Genomic DNA, 21,890 nt, shown 5'->3' with positions numbered 1-21,890 from the left:
TGAACAGATATCTGATTGGATGCCTTCATCATATTACCAGATTGCTTCAATTAATTCCTTCAGTCCATAGGGACTGTCACTTAGATTGGGAGTTAGGAAAAACATGTCACTTATCAGAACAAAGTTAATATTATTCCAAAAGGCTGCTTGGATAAATGCAGTTTTTGGGAGGAGAATGCTATACTTTGTTGAAATGTGAACCATGTTTTCACTTTTAGCAACAAAGATTCAGCATGGACTCGAACATCCATCCCATCTTATTACCTTATTGAATTTGACAGACAGATTTCACAGCTTTCCTTGATCACTTAATCCCGTCACTCTAAAATGATTACCTATTAAAATGCAAAGAAAGAAAAAGCAAATTTGATGCTATTGACACTGTTTGCTAGCATTGAAAAAGCTTTTTCTTTGACAGAATGTTTACATGGCGATAAAATTCAAGGCCACAGATACAAAGGTATTTATTGTGCATTATCTTTTGTTCTGCGTTGAATAATCTGAATTTCGGTTCTGGGATGAAGACGGTACGTCGGCTGTTTTAACATTACTGTGCTGTTGTTTTGTTGCATTTCTAAAATTTATTACATATAAATTATTGCATTTGATTTAGAATATATGTCAAAATTAATTAGTCTCTCTTTGAAGATTTTTAATGAACCTAACACCTCACTTTTTCTGTTTGGCTTTGGTAGACTGTTCTCCTACAATTACTGCTGTGTCTGACAATCTTCTATGCTGTGTATTACGTTATAGGCATCATATTATTTGGAGCTTTCAGGTGAGAATTTAAATTCCTCTGGAGACATCTGCAGATTCAGTTTCAGAGTCAACTGTCTCAAAGAATGATTCTATTCACTGTTCTTCTTTCACCCTTATACTTTGCTCAAGTGGCTATTTAAGATCTGAGTTTTATATAGAAAATCAGATAGCTTACGAAATCAAAAATGTAAACCTACACAAACGTCTAGTTCCAGATTTGATGTATTTATGGATTAATCAGTAACCACCAATATGAATGTTGGTCAAAGGCAATATATGGGTTTCTTCTTCATTTTATTGTGTTACGTACCCGTGACACGTGACAGTGGTGTACTTGTCATGTGACTGGGGTTGAAGCTATACTGGACTTGAGGTAATGGTCTTGTGATGGTGGAGTGACGTCATTTTCCCACCAGTAGAGGTCATGTGACAGGTTTTTTTTACAGGGTATAAAAGGAGGACCCCTCCCTGTGAGGAGGGGCAGTTCGTGGCTGGATTTGCCATGTTGACTTCATGCCACTGCGTGATTTAATGTTATGATGCAGTTTAGTTGAAAGATGAAGTTTTATCTAATGCCTAAAGTTTAAAAGGTCATTGCCAGCAGCTTCTTTATAACACTGCTAGTTGAGAATCAGTGGAGAGTGAAGATCAGAGTTTGGGAGATAAAAGATCGAGGAGAGTTGTTTTTGACGGTGGAACAGGTTCGACCTTGTTTGATTCAGAAGGAATTCGTTGACTGTTCTCATGTTAATCCTGTGAATATCAGAAAGGATTGGGAACAGTGTTGTAAAGGAAAGGTCAGTGCCTTTAAGCCGTTTCATTTCATAAATTCTTCATGGGAAAACACAAGAGAAAAACCACAAACTGACCAATTCAAAGAATATTCCTAATTTTCTTCAGGTATTTTTTCACCAATTTGCTGAGAGTACAAAAAAAACTCACATGAAGTGATCCAATTTCTAGGGATCCTAAGACACACTTTGTCACTCAACAAGGCTTCCCACGTCCAATGCTTAGTTAGTAATGTACTAATACTTGAAATTAGTTAGTTTATTTGCGGAGGTTCTTATTTATATTAACCATACAAGTAAAAAGGTCTAGCACCGTTTTCTTACTTATGTGGTTATGTAAACACCTTCTTTTCAAAATTACCTCAAGAGCAATATTGCTTGTTTGTGTTATAAAGGTTAAAAGAAAGCAAAAATTCTTTTACATATGAATTTAAATCAAGTCAAGTTAGGTCAAGTCACTTTTTATTGTCATTTTGACCATAACTGCTGGTACAGTACACAGTAAAAGTGAGACAACATTTTTCAGGACCATGCTGCTACATGAAACAATACAAAAGCTACACTCAACTGCGTAAAACAACACAAAAACTACACTAGACTACAGACCTGCCCAGGACTGCATAAAGTACACAAAACAGTGCAGGCATTACAATAAATAATAAACAAGACAATAGGCACAGTAGAGGGCAGTAAGCTGGTGTCAGTCCAAACTCTGGGTATTGAGGAGTCTGATGACTTGGGGGAAGAAACGTTACATAGTCTGGTTACGAGAGCCCGTATGCTTCGGTGCCTTTTCCCTGATGGCAGGAGGAAGAATAGTTTGTATGAGGGGTACATGGGGTCCTTCATAGCGCTGTTTGCTTTGCGGATGCAGCATGTGGTGTAAATGTCTGTAATGGAGGGAAGAGAGACCCCATGATCTTCTCAGCTGACCTCACTATCCGCTGTAGAGTCTTGCGATCCGAGATGGTACAATTTCTGAACCAGGCAGTGATGCAGCTGCTCAGGATGCTCTCAATACAACCCCTGTAGAATGTGATGAGGATGGGGGGTGGGAGATGGACTTTCTTCAGCCTTTGCAGAAAGTAGAGACGCTGCTGGGCTTTCTTTGCTATGGAGCTGGTGTTGAGGGACCAGGTGAGATTCTCCACCAGGTGAACACCAAGAAATTTGGAGCTCTTAACGATTTCCACTGAGGAGCCATCGATGTTCAGTGGAGAGTGGTCATTCTGTGACCTCCTGAAGTCAACAACCATCTCTTTTGTTTCGTTCACATTCAGAGAAAGGTTGTTGGCTCTGCACCAGTCCATTAGCTGCTGCACCTCCTCTCTGTATGCTGACTCGTTATTCTTGCTGATGAGACCCTCCACGGTCGTGTTATCGGCGAACTTGATGATGTGGTTCGAGTTGTGTGTTGCGGCACAGTCATGGGACAACAGAGTGAACAGCAGTGGACTGAGCACGCAGCCCTGGGGGGCCCCTGTGCTCAGTGTGGTGGTCTTGGAGATGCTGCCTCTGATCTGGACTGACTGAAGTCTATGATCCAGTTGCAGAGGGAGGTGTTCAGGCCCAGCAGGCTCAGCTTTCCAGTCAGTTTCTGAGGAATGATTGTGTTGAATGCTGAACTGAAGTCTATGAACAGCATTCAAACGTATGTGTCTTTTTTGTCCAGGTGGGTTAGGGCCGGGTGGAGGGTGGTGGCAATGGTGTCGTCTTTTAAACGGTTGGGACGGTACGCAAACTGCAGGGGGTCCAGTGAAGTGGGCAGCAGGATCTTGATGTGCCTCATAATGAGCCTCTCGAAACACTTCGTGATGATGGATATGTGTGCAATAGGACAGTAGTTATTGAGGCAGGACACTGAAATCATCTTCGGCACGAGGACGATGGTGGTGGCCTTGAAGAACGTTGGAGCTACGGCACTGCTCAGAGAGATGTTTAAGATGTCAGTGAGAACACCTGCTAGCTTGTCTGCGCATCCTCTAAGCACTCTGCCAGAAATATTGTCTGGTCCAGCAGCCTTCTGTGGGTTGACCCTGCACAGGGTTCTTCTCACATCGGCCACAGTGAGACACAGCACCTGATCATTTGGAGGAGGGGTGGACATCCTCACCGCCACATCATTTTCAGCCTCAAAACAAGCGTAGAAGTTGTTCAGTGCATCTGGGAGGGAGGTATCACCTCCCAGATGCGCTGAACAATGAGGATAAGTTGAGTGAGCTAGGGCTTTTCTCCTTAGAGTGGAGGACGATGAGGGTGACTTAATGGAAGTGTGCAAGATGGTAAGGGCATAGGTCAAATGGATAGACAGAAAGCTTTTCCCAGGGCACAAATGACTGATATCAGGGGGCATGTTTTATGGTTTTACGGTGATTGGTGGAAAATATAGGGGGATGTCAGAGGTACATTTTCCACACAGAAAGCGGTGAGTACATAGATCACCCTGCCAAAGGAGGTGGTAGAGGCAGATACATCAGAGGCATTTTAAAAAGCTCCTAAATAGGCACATGGATGATAGACAAATGGGGGACTATATAGCAGGGAAGGGTTATGGTGGATTAAGCTTGGATTAGGGTAAAGGGTCAGCATAATATTGTGGGCCAAAGGGACAGTCCTGTGCTATTGTATTCTATGTTCTTAAAATAATCAAATGCAGGGCAAGGAAATAATAAGCCCAAGCTGTTGCATTTGCAGTCCTATTTGCTCTATGTGAGACTATAGGAGTTCAAAGAGATTTGGTAGGTCACCAAAGATTTCAAAAAATTTCTACAGATGTTCCATGGAGAGCATTCAAACTGGTTGCATTAGCATCTGGTGTGGAAGGGCCACTTCCCAGGATTGGAAAAAGCCGCAGAAATTTGCAAACTCAACTAGTTCCATCGTGGGCATTAGCCTCCCAGTAACAAGGACATCGTCAAAAGGGAGTGCCTCAAAAAGACGGCATCCATCACAGCCGTCACCCAGGACATGTCCTCTTCTCATTGCTACCACCAAGGACCAGGTACAGGAGCCAGAATACACACATTCAACATATTAGGGACATCTTCCTCCCCTCCACCATCAGATTTCTGAATCAACAATGAGCACACATACAAAATCTCACTATTGTTCTCTTCTTTTGTCTCTTTTTGCACTACCTATTGAACTTAATTTTAATGTATATTTCTGACTGTAATATTTAATATTTTGCCATTATGTACTGCTACCACAAAGCAACAGACTTCACAACATTATGTCCGCGACGTTAAACCTGATTCTGATCTGTGATCCCTGAGTGAAACTTCCCATTGTGTGAAAATGGACTCTATTGTGTGCTGCAATGCCACATGTACTGGAAACTGGCCTGGGGCGTGTATGTGTTAGTCTGGGGATTCTCAATTTATTTCTCATAGAATCCTTATTGCCACCTGAGAATTTTGCCATTTTAGGCCTTGGAGCTAGTTTGAATTCAAGTACCTACAAGAGGTTTGTGTATAAAATCCCAATTTAATCTGAACAATAAGATCAGACCGAAGGTTGGAGATTTGTCTATTTTAACACAAGGAGTGTTGTGAACAAAGCAGATGAGCTTAGAGCATGGATTAGTACCTGGGGGTTTGATGTGGTGGCCATTACAGAGACTTGGATGACTCAGGGACAGGAATGGTTACTTCAAGTGCTGGGTTATAGATGTTTCAGAAAGGACATGTGGGGGCATAAGAGGTGGGGGCATGGCATTGTTGATCAGAGATCAGGTCACAACTGCAGAAAAGGTGGATGCCATGAAGGGATTGTCTACGGAGTCTCTGTGGGTGGAGGTTAGGAACAGGAAGGGGTCAATAACTTTACTGGGTGTTTTTTATAGGCTGCCCAATAGTAACAGGGATATCAAGGAGCAGATAGGGAAACAGATCCTGGAAAGGTGTAATAATAAAAGAGTTGTCGTGATGGGAGATTTTAATTTCCCAAATATCGATTGGCATCTCCCTGGAGCAAGGGGTTTAGATGGGGTGGAGCTTGTTGATCTCTCAGTGGGAGAGCATTTTGGAGATAGTGATCATAATTCTATCTCATTTACAATATTATTGGAGAGAGATAGGAACAGACAAGTTAGAAAAATGTTTAATTGGAGTAAGGGGAATTACAAGGCTATCAGGCAGGAAATTGGAGACTTAAATTGGAAACAGATGTTCTCAGGGAAAAGTATGGAAGAAATGTGGCAAATATTCAGGGGATATTTGTGTGGAGTTCTGTATAGGTACATTCCAATGAGACAGGGATATTATGGTAGGGTACAGGAACCGTAGTGTACAAAGACTGTAATAAATCTAGTCAAGAAGAAAAGAAAACCTTACAAAAGGTTCAGAGAACTAGGTAATGTTAGAGATCTAGAAGATTATAAGGCTAGCAGGAAGGATCTTAAGAAAGAAATCAGGAGAGCCAGATGGGGCCATGAGAAAGCCTTGGCGGGCAGGATTAAGGAGTACCCCAAGGCATTCTACAACTATATAAAGAGCAGGAGGATAAGACATGAAAGAATAGGACCTATCAAGTGTGACAGTGGGAAAGTGTGTATGGAACCGGAGGAAATAGCAGAGGTAGTTAATAAATACTTTACTTCAGTATTCACTATGGAAAAGGATCTTGGTGATAGTAGTGATGACTTGCCGTAGACTGAAAAGCCTCAGCATGTAGATATTAAGAAAGAGGATGTGCTGGAGTTTTTGGAAAGCATCAAGTTAGATAAGGCACTGGGGCTGGATGAGACAAGGGAGGAGATTGCTGAGCCTCTGGCGATGATCTTTGAACCGTCAATGCAGACGGGAGAGATTCTGGAGGATTGGAGGGTTGTAGATGTTGCTCCTTTATTCAAGAAAGGGAGTACAGATAGCCCAAAATTTATAGGCCAGTGAGTTTTACCATAGTTGTTGGTAAGTTGATGGAAAAGATCCTGAGAGGCAGGATTTATGAACATTTGGAGAGGTATAATATGATTAGGAGTAGCTTGAGGATGCGACTAAACACATTTATGAAGGAAGAGCAGTAGCTGTAGTCTATATGGATTTAAGCAAGGCATTTGATAAGGTACCCCATGCAAGTCTTATTGAGAAAGTAAGGAGGCATGGGAACCAAGGGTACATTGCTTTGTAGATCCAGAACTGGCTTTCCCACAGAAGTCAAAGAGTAGTTGTAGATGGGTCATACTCTGCATGGAGGTTGGTGGTGTGCCTCAGGGATTGGTTCTAGGACCCTTACTTTTTGTGATTTTTATAAATGACCTGAATGAGGAAGTGGAGAATGGCTTAGTAAGTTTGCTGATGACACAAAGTTTAGGGGTGTTGTGGATAGTGTGGAGGGCTGTCAGAGGTTACAGCGGGACATTGATAGGTTGCAAAACTGAGCTGAAAAGTGGCAGATGGAGTTCAACCCAGATAAGTGTGAGGTGGTTCATTTTGGTAGGTCGAATATGATGGCAGAATGTAGTATTAATGTTAAGACTCTTGGCAGTGTGGAGGATCTTGGCGTCCAAGTCCATAGGACACTCAAAGCAGCTGCGCAGGTTGACTATGTGGTTAAGAAGGCATACGGTGTATTGGCCTTTATCCTTTATCAATCTGTTTTATTAAGTTTCAAAAGGATAAACATAACAATGATAATGAAATGAAGAGATCGGGATTACATTAATAACGGTTAATATGTACATAAAGAGACTCTGAGTAACATGTGTAATCTAAGCCTCCCAATCTCTTAGTAACTAAATATGAGAAAGATTCAAAGAAAACAAAATTCACAAGAAAAAAAATCCCCTTAAACTAACAAAAAAACAGAATAAAAACAAAACAAAACAAAGTCTGGGCTGCCATGTTTTATTGGTTAAAATTGTTATTTGTCATTAACTCCACTCCTCAGTACACAAACAAAAAGTTATTGAGAAGGATTCAGAAAAGGTCAGCTTACATCATATGAAAATGTTGAATAATTGGTGTCCAAGTTTCTTCAAACTTAACCGAAGAGTCGATAGTGCCTCTCCTAATTTTTTCCAAATTTAAGCATGTTATAATTTGGGAAAACCATTGAAATGTAGTGGGGGGATTAGAATCTTTCCATTTAAATATAATGGATCTTCTGACTATTAATGTAACAAATGCAATCAAACAGCAAGCTGAAGGGGATAATTGAGTACAGTCCATCACTGGTAGTCCAAAAATTGCAGTAATAGGATGAGGTTGTAAATCAATATGCAAATCTGCTGAAATAATATCAAAAATATCTTTCCAATATTTTTCCAAAAGAGGACAAGACCAGAACATATGTGTCAAGGAAGCTACCTCAGACTTACATCTGTCACAGACAGGATTTATATGGCAATAAAAATGAGCTAACTTATCCTTGGGCCCTAAGAACAACTTTAAATTGTATCAAAGCGTGTCTAGCACACATTGAGGAAGTGTTTTTCTCCCATTTCTCTGTAGGTAAAAATACCTGAAGTTCTCTTTCCCATTCATTCTTAATTTTATCAGATGTACCTAGGCATATTTTTGTAATCAGATCATAAATAATTGCTATTAAACTCTTCTGATAGGGGTTTAAACCTAAATTTTTTTCTGTAATTTCAGTTTGATGTGATACCAGAAAAGTAGGTAACATAATATTCAAAAAGTTTCTAATCTGTAAATATCTGAAAAATATGATCTAGGCAAACTATATTTATTAGACAACTGCTCAAAAGACATGAGATAGTTATCCTTGAATAAGTCAGGAAAACATGTTATTCCCTTCATTCTCCATAAAAGGTTGATCAATTCCGGAAGGTTGGAAGAAAAAATTAGATATAATAGGACTTGAGAGAATAAATTTATTCAATCTTCAATTACAATTTCAATTATAAAATTGAAACCATATTCATATTGTATGTTTAGTTATTGGATTAGTCATTTGTTTATTCAGTTTAGTAAGTGCAAAGGGAAGCAAAGCCCCTAAAATAGAAGCCAATGAGAACCCCTCTACAGACTCATGTTTGAGGTTCACCCATCGTGGACAATGAATTTCATCCAGATCTTGTGTCTAAAACGATAAATATCGAATATTAATTGCCCAATAATAGAACCTAAAATTTGGCATTGCCAAAACGCCCTCCTTTTTTGATTTCTGTAAATATTTCTTACTTAATCTAGGATTTTTATTCTGCCATATATATAAAGAAATGTTAGAGTCAATAGTATCAAAAAAGGATTTAGAAATAAAAATTGGTTCCACCTGAAATAGATACAGAAATTTAGGTAAAATAATCATCTTAGTAGTATTAATTCTACCAATCAACAATAAGGACAATGGGGACCATTTAGTAAGCAGTTGTTTAACATGATCAATTAAGGGTAAAATGTTAACTTTAAATAGATCCTTATGCTTCTTAGTAATTTTAATGCCCAATCAGTAAAAAGTAATCAGTAACCAGTCTGAATGGTGATTGTCTATAGATTGGACCTTGCATATTTAATGGGAAAAGCTTACTCTTAATAAGATTCAATTTATAACCAGAAAAAGTACTAAACTGAGCAAGTAGTGATATTATTGCAGGGATGGCTTTCTCTGGGTTAGAGATATATAGTAACAGGTCATCTGCATGTAGTGATACCTTACGCATCCCATTCCCATGAATAATGCCAAATATATTGGGTGAATGATGAAGAGCGATTGCCAAGGCTCCAATGCAATATCAAATAGTAAGGGACTTAAAGGACAGCCCTGTCTAGTACCTCGAAAAAGCCTGAAAAAGGAGGATCTCTGATTATTGGTAAATACAGAAGCCAAAGTTGTATAATATATCAATTTAATCCAAGATATAAATTTTGGGCTAAAGTTAAATTTCTCAAGCATATTAAATAAATATTCCCATTCAACTCTATCAAACGCCTTCTCGGCGTCAAGCGAAATAATACATTCTAGGGTTTTAGATGAAGGAGTATATACAATATTCATTAACCTCCTAACATTAAAATACAAATAACGATTTTAATAAATCCTGTCTAGTCATCAGAGACAATTTGTGTCAATACATTTTCCAATCTAATTGCCAATATTTTGGAAAAGATTTTGGAGTCCACATTCAACAAGGATATAGGTCTATGTATTGGCCTTTATCAATCATAGAATTGAATTTAGGAGCCAAAAGGTAATGTCGCAGCTATATAGGACCCTGGTCAGACTTGGAGTCTGTGCTTAGTTCTGGTCGCCTCACTAAAGGAAGGATGTGGAAGCCACACATAGGGTGCAGAGGAGATTCACAAGGATGTTGCCTGGATTTGGCAGCATGCCTTATGAGAATAGGTTGTGAACCTAGCCTTTTTTCCCTTGGAGTGACGGAGGATGAGAGGTAACCTGATAGAGAAGTACAAGATGATGAGAGGCATTGATCGTGTGGATAGTCAGAGGCTTTTTCCCAGGGCTGAAATCGTTGCCACAAGAGGACACAGGTTTAAGATGCTGGGGAGTAGGTACAGAGGAGATGACAGGGGCAAATTTTTTACTCAGAGAGTGGTGAGTGCGTGGAATGGGCTGCCGGCAACAACGGTGGAGGCGGATATGGTAGGGTCTTTTAAGAGACTTTTGGAAAGGTAGATGGAGCTTAGAAAAATAGAGGGCTGTGGGTAAGCCTAGTAATTTCTAAGGTAGGGACATGTTTGGCATAAATTTGTGGGCCAAAGGGCCTGTATTTTGCTGTAGGTTTTCTATCTTTCTTTGTTTCTAAAAACTGGATCACATATTGACTTTAGTCCTTATTTAAAGTTCTGGATTCTGTAGGACTTGGTATAAATAGTAAAAGTTCAAAGCTTACAGTACATTTGTTACCAAATAAAGGGCCTCGGCCCGAAATGTCAACTGTTTACGCATTTCCATAGATGCTGCTGGCCTGCTGATTTCCTCCAGCATTTTGTGTGTGTTGCTTGGATTTTCAGCATCTGCAGATTTTCCCATCTTTATTATCAACATATATATACATTATACAAGCTTAAGATTTGTATCCTTACAGGCAGCCCAAAACAAAGAAACCCAAAAGAACCCATTTAAAAAAGAGACTGTCAAGCACCAATATGCAGAGAGAATAAAAACATGTAAGCAAAAAGAGAGAGCAAATAGCCTTCGGAACTGAAGTCCACAAAGAGAGTCCATCCACAGACCCTTAATCAGCACAGACCCAAGTAAGCATCGCAGAGCAGTGAGCTAGCTGAACTGGCCCATCCCTCACCTCAGGCCCCAACACCCCAAACTTTTCAAACTAGCCCAGTGCTTAAATTGTTGTCTGAACACCAGGTTCAGTCGCTTCAGTACATTCTGGGGCCTGGACCCCGCTGCCTCGATTTGGCCAATGCCCAGCCTTCAACATGAAACCTGCCTCTTTAGTGTCAGGAGTTTAAAAAAAAGAAGTAATATCCTGATTTCCTGATTGTTTGAGCTGTGTTTATGTTAAATTTCAGCTGTTTTAACCTGATCTGCTATAGTCAGCAGGCAGATCACTGTGAAACTCCTTTACAATGTGAGATAGACCAGACCCTGAAAATCTTCTTCTTTTGTTAACCTGAAGGCTGCTGGAAAGAATACGGTACCAACAGCAATGTGTTTTTGAAAGATTTTTTGATGAATACTATTACAAGCCTGGCTCTGATGCTTTGTGGTTACCTGCAGCTGTAGTACTTCAGGTGTAGGTGGTGCATTTACCTTGTTGATGTGAATACAAAGATACCTGAAGTGTTGTAAAATGAATGGGCTTTAAAGTTGCCTTTGAGTTTTGGGAGTATTCAGAGAAAGCCAGATTTTAAACCATCTTAGCTTCTATCATGTTGACTGCTAGAAATGATTCATGCTGCAGTAGATCTTGTGCTCGTTATTGTAGAGAGAAATTCCGTGATAAGATTCTCACGCATTTTCCTGAAACTTAAACAAAAATAATTTCTATTAGCGCATGTTGTTATATTAATCAACCATTTCATTTTTCCATATCCTTTCTGTATTTAGTCATGATAAACAATTCCAAAGGCTTTTACCATGGCAACGGTATTTTCGGAATAGAGTGAAAGATGTCTAGATATATATGTAATGAGCTGCAATAAAATGAGTGATCATTTCAAATCTAAGATCTCTTCACTGATATGGTGGGTTTCTTTTCTTGATAATATCTACATCTGTGAGTAAAGCAATGAACTAGTATTATGATTGTGTACTATATCGGTTCACTCATTTGTGACATAGAAATGGATTTCAGAAAAAAATGATGTTCAAATATGTGTCACTGTCGGAATCAAAGAAACCCATAGAATGTGCTAGTCCTCACCACATTCTTATAGGTTCTGTCAATTAAATGGTAGAAGTGTAGGAAGAAATTCAGCCTGCTTTCAATTAGTCATATTTGACAAAGAGGAAGAAGGATTTCAACAGAGCCTTCCTTTAGAAACCTTGCAGTGAAGGTACACCATAATGCTAGTCTTGAGGCCCTCTGGGCCGACCATGGAAGTTGTGTCCTGGCTGATTATGTGATACGCAAGTTGGTATGCAAGCCAGGGCAGTACGATATGGAGCGCAAGCTGTTGCCCATGTAGCAAGTTCCCCTGTCCACACATCTGAGGGATCCAAAGGAACCGCAGAGGCTGAAACAGTATATCACCAGTGGCGTCACAGGAGTTGCCTCTTAGCATTGAGCTCAATGTAGAACTAACTTAGGTATTCCAGCTCTAGACTTTCCCCTCAAAGCCTTCCCCATGAGTGGGTCTATCCACAAGGCAGTGGAGGTATGAGATCAGAGCTTCCCCTCTCCGAGACGAGCTGCTAAGCACAGCTGTTGAGCCTCATCTGCCAGAAGTGACTGGTTTTAAGGCGCATTTAACCAGCCTTTGCCCCTTCTCCTGTCAGTAAAAATGATTCTGCCAGAATAGTAATTAAGCCACACGTGAAGGCCAGGAGCAGGACTTGGTTGTGAGAAGCTATTTGAGAACACACACCATTGAGAGCATTCAATAGGTAGTAGGAGTTTATCCCCATTACCACTCCCAGCTACAGCAATCTTAAGGAACCCATTATGCTATTATAAAGAGAGTTTTAAGATATTGACTCAACACTCAATGAAAATCTGCTCCACTCAGAGTATCATACAAGTTGGAGGGAATTTGCAGGTAGTGGTAGAAGCAAATAGGTGTTAATTAACCTGGGTTTGAAAAGTCCCATCAAAAGTGGTGTATAGAGTCATAGAGTAATACAACTTTGAAACAGGCCATTCAGCCCAACTGGGCATGCTGACCATAGCATCCTTCATGCTATTCCAAGGATTATCCTGGGACTTTGCATGTTCTCCCTGTGGTGGTGATTGGCATCTGCCTGCCTCGACGGACAATGAGTGATGATGGTCATCATCACAAGCCTAAGCGGAAGGTATGGAGATCCTGAGATCCCCCTCTCAGCCTCACCAGTGTAGTCCAAACAAAAGTTTATGAAGCCATACATTTGGCACCAGGAGCTGCCGGAAGGATGTTCAATGATGTCCAGCTGCCTCAGAGACTCCACTCTGGATTTGCTCCCATAGCCATAGCTAAAAATATTCCTCCTCTTACTTCTGTTCTAAAGGGTTGCCCCTCAATTTTGAGGCTGTGCCCTCTAGTTCTGGGTAACCCCACAAAAGGAAACATTCTCCCCACATACACCATATCTAGTCCTTTCAACAGTCATTAGGTTTCAATGAAAGCAGCACCCCTCGCATTCCTCTAAATTCCTGTGAGAACAGGCCCAAAGCTGCCAAACACTCCTTGTATGTTAATCCCTTCATTCCAGAATCATTCCTGTCAACCTCCTCTGGACTCCCTCCAATGTCAACACACCCTTTCTGAGATAAGAGGCCCAAAACTGTTTACAATACTTCAATTGCGGCCTGACCAGTGTCTTATAAAGACTCAGCATTCTGTCTTTGCTTTTATATTCTCTTCCCTTTGAAATAAATGCCAGCATTGTATTTGCCCTCTTTACCACAGACTTAATCTGTAATTTAATCTTCTGAGCATTTTCCACGAGGGCTCCAAAGTCCCTCTGCACCTCAGATGTTTGAACCTTCTTCCCATTTAAATAATAGTCTGCACTATTGTCCCTTTTACTGAAATGCATCATCGTACATTTCCCTACACTGTATTCCATCTGCCATTTTTTGCCCATTCTTCCAATTTGTCTGAGTCCTGGTTCAATCACATTGCTTCCTCAGCACTACCTACACCTCAACCAATCTCAAACCAGTCTAATTCTGCTCCTATGTCTTATGGTCTTATATTGGGGAGGCAAAAAATAAGGGTAATACTCCAGATAGAGCCTAACCAGAGTGCTATAAAGCTGGAAAGTAACTTTCAATGTAACAAAGTAACAAAGTAAAGTTAGTCCTGACGAAGGGTCTCAGCCTGAAACGTCAACAGTGCTTCTCCCTATAGATGCTACCTGGCCTGCTGTGTTCCACCAGCATTTTGTGTGTGTTCTAAAGTAACTTTTTGTTTAGCATTGACTCTGTGGACTGAAGGGCTTGATAGTCTTGTACCTACTTATTTTGACTCGTATATGATGTCAAAGGCAAAGTTTCATCAGGGGAGGTCTTTGAAAGCTACTTCCAGTGGTTTATCCTTGGTTATCTCTCCTCTATTCTTGGCTTTTAGTAATATGGACTCGAGTATTTGAGCCCTAGATGGTTTGGAGCAGGTGCTCCCAACCCTTTTTATGGCATGGATCAAGGCCACAAAGCAAGGTGTCCATGGACCCCATTTTGGGAACCCCTGTCTAGACAAAGCTGAAGAATCTATGTAACATGATTATCAGCTGGCTACAATTTCTGGTCCACCACTTGCTTTTAAATCAAGGGCTTTTGTTGGATGTTTGTCTTCTTGTGTTTATAATCTTTTTTTGCCCTGCCTTTAACACATGATGATACTTCCAATCCTTGCACGTTATAGTTAATTATTTGCTATTCCTGGTGGGTCTCTGAATCAATCCTGATGCTTTCTGGTAGAGAAGCTAAGAGCCTCTTCACGGGTGCTAATTACAAAAGACTTCAGAGCAGTCCAGAAGCTGTGGGCACTCTGTAGCTCCCACTGGTGAGGAGTTGGTTTCGGAGTCCTTCAGCATTGATTTAATTATGCAGTATTTCTGTTGCTGTCACTGTTTAGAAGACAAGCTGATGCAGATGAAAGATTGGCTTAGGCGATGGCTAGGCCCACAGCTATTGTTTCCAGTCTCATGCTATTGATGCAGATGTTTTTCTGGTCCCTCACTTTGACAATGATGCTTGGAATTTTGGAGTTGTTATATCTTGCACTTGAATCTCCGATGAAAACAGGTGTTCATTATGACAAGCAAGGACTCCTCTGTCAGTCATGCCTTTACAAAGGTTTATATCCTTCCTGACTCTGACGTTGAAGTGATCAAGGAGGATCAGCTTGTCTCCCACTGCAGTTCAGGCCAGAGTTTGCTCAGGGCTGGAGTAGAATTCCTCTGGCCTCTTTTGTTACTTCCAGCCTCGGAAAGGTGCACTGAGAACCATACTAGTTCCAGGTTAGGGTGAGCTGCAGAGTCTTGATATGTTCGTTCTAAGTCATCAGGAAATGTTCTGAGATGGCAGATTATACCACTCCTGAGAGTACAAGCCACTTTGTGAAGACCATAAGACATAGGAACAGAATTAGGCCTTTTGGCCCATTTAGTCTGCTCCACCATTCAATCATGGCTGATCCTTTTTTACCCCTCCTCACCACCACTTCCCTGCCTTCTCCCCATAATCTTTGATGCCGTGTCCAATCAAGAACATATCAATCTCTGCTTTAAGTACACCCATGACCTTGCCTCCACAGCTGCCTGTGGTAATAAATTCCACAAATTCACCACCCTCTGGCCAAAGAAATTTCTCTGTATCTCTGTTTTAAATGGACGCTCCTCTATCCTGAGGCTGTGCCCTTTTGTCCTAGACTCCCCCGCCACTGGAAACATCCTTTCCATGTCTACTCTGTCCAGGCCTTTCAACATTCGAAAGGTTTCAATGAGATCCCCCCTCATACTTCTGAACTCCAGTAAGTACAGACCCAGAGCTATCATATTCATCATATGATAACCCTTTCATTCCCGGAATCATCCTTGTGAACCTCCTCTGAATCCTCTCCAATGCCAGCACATCTTTTCTAAGATGAGGAGTCCAAAACTTCATAATTCTCAAGTTGAGGCCTCACCAGGGCCTTTTAAAGCCTCAGCATCACATCCCTACTCTGGCATTCTAGACCTCTTGAAACAAATGCTAACTTTGCATTTGCCTTCCTCACTACTGATTCTACTTGCAAGTTAACATTTAGGATGTTCTGCACAAGAACGAAAAGAGAGCATGGCCTGGGTGGTGGGGATCCTATGGCAGCATTTCATGAAGATGTGCACAATACATTAAAAAAACTAAATTATAATAAGAAATATATATATATTTAAAAGTTTTATATGAAGTAAGTAGTGCAAAAATAGTGAGGTAGTGTTCATGGGTTGATTCATTGTCCATTCAGAAATCTGATGGCCGAGGGGTAGAATGGCCAGAATACAGCCTTTCCACTTTTATTAATAGTAGCATGACCTTCAGTACTGAGAAATATCAGTAGGCAATATGAGGAAAAGAGAATTATCTCTAACATATTGTATATCTAATTGCAGCATTCTTGTTTCAACTACAACTGGCCATTTAAAATGAGGAGGAGACCATTCTAGACTTGGTTCCCATATCGTATGTTGTTACTGTAACTTTGTGGCACTGCATAGTTACTAATGTTCCATGAGGTATTTTTCGAGCGAGTTGTACATTGCTCTATACCCTCCCCCCGATGGTGGCAATGAGAAGAGGATGTGTCCTGAGCGATGAGGGTCCTTAATGGTGGATAATTAGGTCTGTTTGCACAATCCAGATTGAGAAGTTGCAGAACCTGGGCCTCTGTACCCCCTTCTGTAATTGGATCCTCGACTTCCAAACCGGAAGACCACAGTCCGTGCAGATTGGTTATAACATATCCTCCTCGCTGACAATCAACACTGGCACACCTTAGAGCCCACTGCTCTACTCCCTCTATACACATGACTGTGTGGCTAGGCAGAGCTCAAATACCATCTATAAATTTACTGATGATACAACCATCGGTAGAATCTCACCTGGAGATGAGAGGGCATACAGGAGTGAGATATGCCAGCTAGTGGAGTGGTGCCGCAGCAACAACCTGGCACTCAACGTCAGTAAGACAAAAGATTGGGGACTTCAGGAAGGGTAAGACGAAGGAGCACATACCAATCCTCGTAGAGGGATCAGAAGTGGAGAGAGTGAGCAGCTTCAAGTTCCTGGGTGTCAAGATCTCTGAGGATCTAACCTGGTCCCAACATATCGATGTAGTTATAAAGAAGGCAAGACAGTGGCTATACTTTGTTAGGAGTTTGAAGAGATTTGGCATGTCAGCAAATACACTTAAAAACTTCTGTAGATGTGCCATGGAGAGCATTCTGACGGGCTGTGTCACTATCTGGTATGGAGGGGCTACTGCACAGGACCAAAAGAAGTTGCAGAAGTTTGTAAATCTAGTCAACTCCATCTTGGGCACTAGCCTACAAAGTACCCAGGACACCTTTAGGGAGCAGTGTCCATTATTAAGGACCTCCAGCACCCAAATAGGAGGTACAGAAGCCTGAAGGCACACACTCAGCAACTCAGGAACAACTTCTTCCCCTCTGCTGTCCGATTCCTAAATGGACCATAAAGCTTTGGACACTACCTCACTTTTTAAAAAATATACAGTATTTCTGTTATTGCACAATTTTTAATTTATTCAATATATGTAATTGATTTACTTGTTTATTTATTATTATTGTTTTATTTTAATTTTTTTCTCTCTGCTAGATTAGGTATTGCATTGAACTGCTGTGGCTAAGTTAACAAATTTCACATCTCACGCTGGTGATAATACACCTGATTCTGATTTATAGAATGATTCCTGTACTGTTTAGCTTTCGTTGACCTCAGTGAAGCCAAACTTCAGAACATGTCCCTGCTTCTAAGTTGTTTGTCTAGAGCAAACAATTAATGACAAATTTTGACTCCAACATTCTTCTTTATACTTCTGAAGTTATAAAATGAAGTAGTCACTAAATGACTAGTTTATTCTTCAGAGCAAACACGAGGAAATCTGCAGATGCTGGAAATTCAAACATCAACACACACAAAATGCTGGTAGAACACAGCAGGCCAGGCAGTATCTGTAGGGAGAAACATCGACAGTTTATTCTTCATATCCATTTCTTCCAAGCCAGCTCTGAGAATTAAAGTGTGGTACCAGACTGCATTGAAACACAAATTGAGGTTAAAAAGCAACATGTGTGGACACTGGTGTCAAATATTCTTTAGTTCTTAGATACACATATAGAAAAAGGCAAGCCAGGTCTGCAAAGCCTGAAGTTCAGAGTATCTTGAGTCAAAAAAACTCTAAAATTATATCTGTCTGAATTATAATTGCCTCCCTTGTTTCAATTCACTTTACACTTCATATTTCAGCCCTGAAGGTAAGATATGACACCTGTCATCGACTACAATGCCAGACATAGTAATTACACACACTGGTGCACCCACAGTCATACGGCGTGGCAGCAATAAGGCCTTTCTAATTTTATTAATAATAGCACGACCTTCAATTATGCAAAAATCAGTAGGCAATATAAGGAAAAAGAAAAATATCTCTGACATATTGTGTACCTAATTGTAACATTCTCGTTGTACTACAACTGGCCATTTACAATGAGGAGCAGTCCATTCTAGACTTGATTCCCATATGGTATGTTAATGAATAAAGTTGTTATTGTAACCATGCGGCTGTTCACTGCATGCAGTTACTAATATAGAGGCAATGATCCATGAAATGCTATAGGCCGTGTGCTGCACGTTGTTAGTTCTACTTATTATTACTAAGTAGAATATCTGTCTGAATAAGACAAGATTCTGCTGCTTTATTTGTTCAGCATGTAACTCTTTTTAAATAGTAAAGCTGAAGCTTTGCAGAGTTATTATACGTCAACTTATTTTCTAGCGTACCCTGTCCATACATAATCCATCGCCTGCAAGAATAATTGCATGTTCAGGAATGTAACACTGATTGGGTGGAAAAGCTCACACAATTCCTGAAGGTTTTGATGTTTGTTTTAGAGGATTGATTTTTGAAATTTACAATGTTGGCTAGTGTCTTTTTATTCCAAGTTTACAAACCATTGGTGGCACAATTTTCCATCCATTAATTTTCCTCCAATGCGATCCCAGCGGGCAAGCCCTCCCTGGGGAGACTGTACATTTGTAAAATTGGCTCTTGGGTATAGGGTACTTAGCAACAAAATGTTAAACTCGCACCTGTTAGGTGATTAAGCTGGATGCACAACTCTCTGACATTTAAAGCATCTGTTTTATTGTAAATGTGGCCTGGTTCCCAATTATCAGAGGTTCTGGATGAAAACAGCATCAAACAAGGGACACCATCATATTAAGCATTTGATGCAACAGAAGTTAATTATAATAAGTTAAAATTAGAAATTTGAAGAGGGTGTGCCCAGGATTTCTTTGCACTCTGTTCTCTTGGAAAACATTTTTGTCCTTAAAGTAAGCTCTTGTAATCAGATCCATGCATGCAAATTTTTTGAGGTTGTGAATAAAGATCTCTCCATGGATCCAATTCTACACAGCCCCTGATAAAACTGTGATGGAATAGTCTTTGTATGTTTTGCTGGAGTATTTTCAGTCTATTTTTAAAATGAATGGCATTGAATAACCACATGCCCGGGAATTATGAATCAAAGACAATACCTATGAGGCACTGGAGGAACTTGGCAGATCAGTCAGCGTCTATGGAGGGAAAGCTTCTTTTTGTTGCTTCAGTTTGTGGTTTCTGCAGTCTCTTGTTACTCACAAGACAAAATGCTGATGTTGATGTTGTGACCATTGTGGGTGCAGTGACAACAGAGAAGCCTGCTTTGTCAACCCACCATGAATCCTGAACCTGTCTGAAGTCCAGCTTTCATTAGTCGGAGCCTGGACACTGAGAGCATGGGAATAGGGCCAAACCCTGCAGTGTTGGTGTGAGCAGATGAGAACTGGGCTAAGGATTTTTGGTGGAATCTCAGGATATTCCAAAATTAACTTTGCTGGATTTTGACAAAGTCTTCAGTTTTAAGAATGTCTAAATAGGTTGCCCAATCAATGGTAGAAATGAGCACAGTAGGAATTCAACATTTCAGCCAATTTAAACCTGACAGTTACAATCAGGACCAACAAGTAATATATACTCCTAGTTTGTCTAGGCATATACTTCCCACTTAGTTTTTCATCACTTGTTGGCAAGATAATTGTTCAGTCATTATGTGCCATGTCATATGACATGGGCGATCATAGTCTTGACCATGATTGTTCTTAGCAAATTTTTCTGTAGGAGTGGTTTGCCATTGCAGTCTTCTGGGCAGTGTCTTTACAAGATGGGTGACCCCAGCCATTATCAATACTCTTCAGAGATTGTATGCCTGGCATCAGTGGTCGCATAACCAGGACTTATGATTTGCACTAGCTGCTCATACGACCGTCCACTGCCTTCTCCCACGACACTGATCAGGGAGAGGCTAAGCAGCTGCTACACTTTGCCTAAAGGTCACCTGCGGGGGCTAGCAGAGGGAAGAAGTGCATTACACCTCTCTTTTTAGAGACATTTCTCTATCCTGACACCCACTGAGTTGTGTCAGGCAGCAAGTGAGTAGCAATTGAATACTGCCAGTTCCTGCACAACCACTGGTTAATTCATGTCTTCCAGTTAGAAACATTCAGTAGGAAATAGTAAATTTTCTACAGTAAGTGCAACATGTATGAAAACTGACAGAATATATTACAGACACAAGAGATTCTGTGGATGCTGGAAATCCAGAGTAACACGCGTGAAATGCTGGAGGAACTCAAAAGGTCAGGCAGCATCTATGGAAAAGAGAAAACAGTCAATGTTTTGGGCCAAGACCGTTCATCAAGACTGAAAAGGAAGGCAGAAGATTTCAGAATAAAAAGGTTAGTGGAGGGGAAGGAGACCAGCTGGAAGGTGATAGGTGAAGCCAGGTGGGTGGGAAAGGTAAAGGGTTGGAGAAGAAAGAATCAGACAGGGGAGGAGAGTGGACCATATGAGAAAAGGAAGGAGGAGGGGTAAATAATAGACAGGTGAGAAGAGGTAAAAGGTCAGAGTGGGGAATAGAGAAGGGAAATTTGTTTACCGGAAGGAGAAATTGATATTCATGCCATCAGGTTGGAGGCTACCCAGACAGAATATAAGGTGTTGTTCCACCACCTTGAGGGTGGCCTCATCCTGGCACAAGACGTCATTGAGCAACATGTCAGAATAGGAATGGGAATCTGAATTGAAATGTTTAGCCACCAGGAAGTCCTGTTTGTGGTGACTGGTGCAGAGATGCTCGACAAAGCAGTTCCCTAACTTACGACGTGTCTCTCCAGCGTAGAGGAGGCCATATCAGAAGCACTGAACACAATAGACAACCCCAGGAGGTTTGCAGGTGAAGTGTTGCCTCAGCCTGGAAGGACTATTTGGGGCCACGAATGGAGGAGAGGGAAGAGGGGTGTGGGTGGGTGTAGCACTTGGGACACTTGCATGGATAGGTGCCTGGAGGGTAATTAGTGGGGAGGGACAAAAGAACAGGGGAATCGTGGAGGGAGTGATCCCTGCTGAAAGCGGGGGTTGGGGTGGGGAAGAAGGAGGTAAAGGTACATTTAGTAGTGGGATCCCTTTAGAGATGGCGGAATTTGTGGAGGATAATGTGTTGGATGTGGAGGCTTATGGGGTAGGTAAGGATAGGAGGGACTCTATTAAGGCAGCAGAAAGATGGGGTGAGCACACGTGCACAGGAAATAGAAATGTGAGTGATGGCAGCATCAATTGTAGAGGCAGGGAAACCCCAGTCTTCAAAAAAAGAGGGCATCTCTGATGTCCTGGAATGGGAAGCTGCATCCTGGGAAGTCTCCTCAGCTTGTTTTCTCCAGTCCTGCTGAAGGGTTTTGGCCCAAAGCGTTGTCTGTACTCTTTTCCACAGAAGCTGCCTGGCCTGCTGAGTTCCTCCATTTTGTGTGTGTTGAAAGGGAATAGCATTTTTACAATCTGCAGACTTTCTCGTGTGTGTCATCTGCAAAATAGTATTTATTTATTTATTTGGCAATACAGTGTGGAATATACCCTTCCGGCCCTTCATGCTATGCCACCCTAGCAACCACCAACAATGCCAATTTGACACTAATCTAATCACCGGATAATT

The 21,890-nt window shown here is 41.1% G+C and overlaps 1 protein-coding gene across 1 annotated transcript in view; it reads left to right on the top strand.

The window, feature by feature from the left end:
- The first annotated feature begins 427 nt into the window (after positions 1 to 427).
- tmem244 (transmembrane protein 244) overlaps positions 428 to 21,890 on the top strand; it is a 39,221-nt gene continuing 17,758 nt past the window's right edge. Inside the window, exons 1-2 of the mRNA XM_059981353.1 lie at positions 428 to 460; positions 696 to 781. Of these exons, the coding sequence (XP_059837336.1) occupies positions 428 to 460; positions 696 to 781 (119 nt within the window). The remainder of the gene's footprint in view (positions 461 to 695; positions 782 to 21,890) is intronic.

This window comes from Hypanus sabinus, chromosome 10 (assembly GCF_030144855.1).
Source record: "Hypanus sabinus isolate sHypSab1 chromosome 10, sHypSab1.hap1, whole genome shotgun sequence".
In the NCBI taxonomy this organism is placed as follows: domain Eukaryota; kingdom Metazoa; phylum Chordata; class Chondrichthyes; order Myliobatiformes; family Dasyatidae; genus Hypanus; species Hypanus sabinus.
This window is presented reverse-complemented; position numbering and strand designations above follow the sequence as displayed.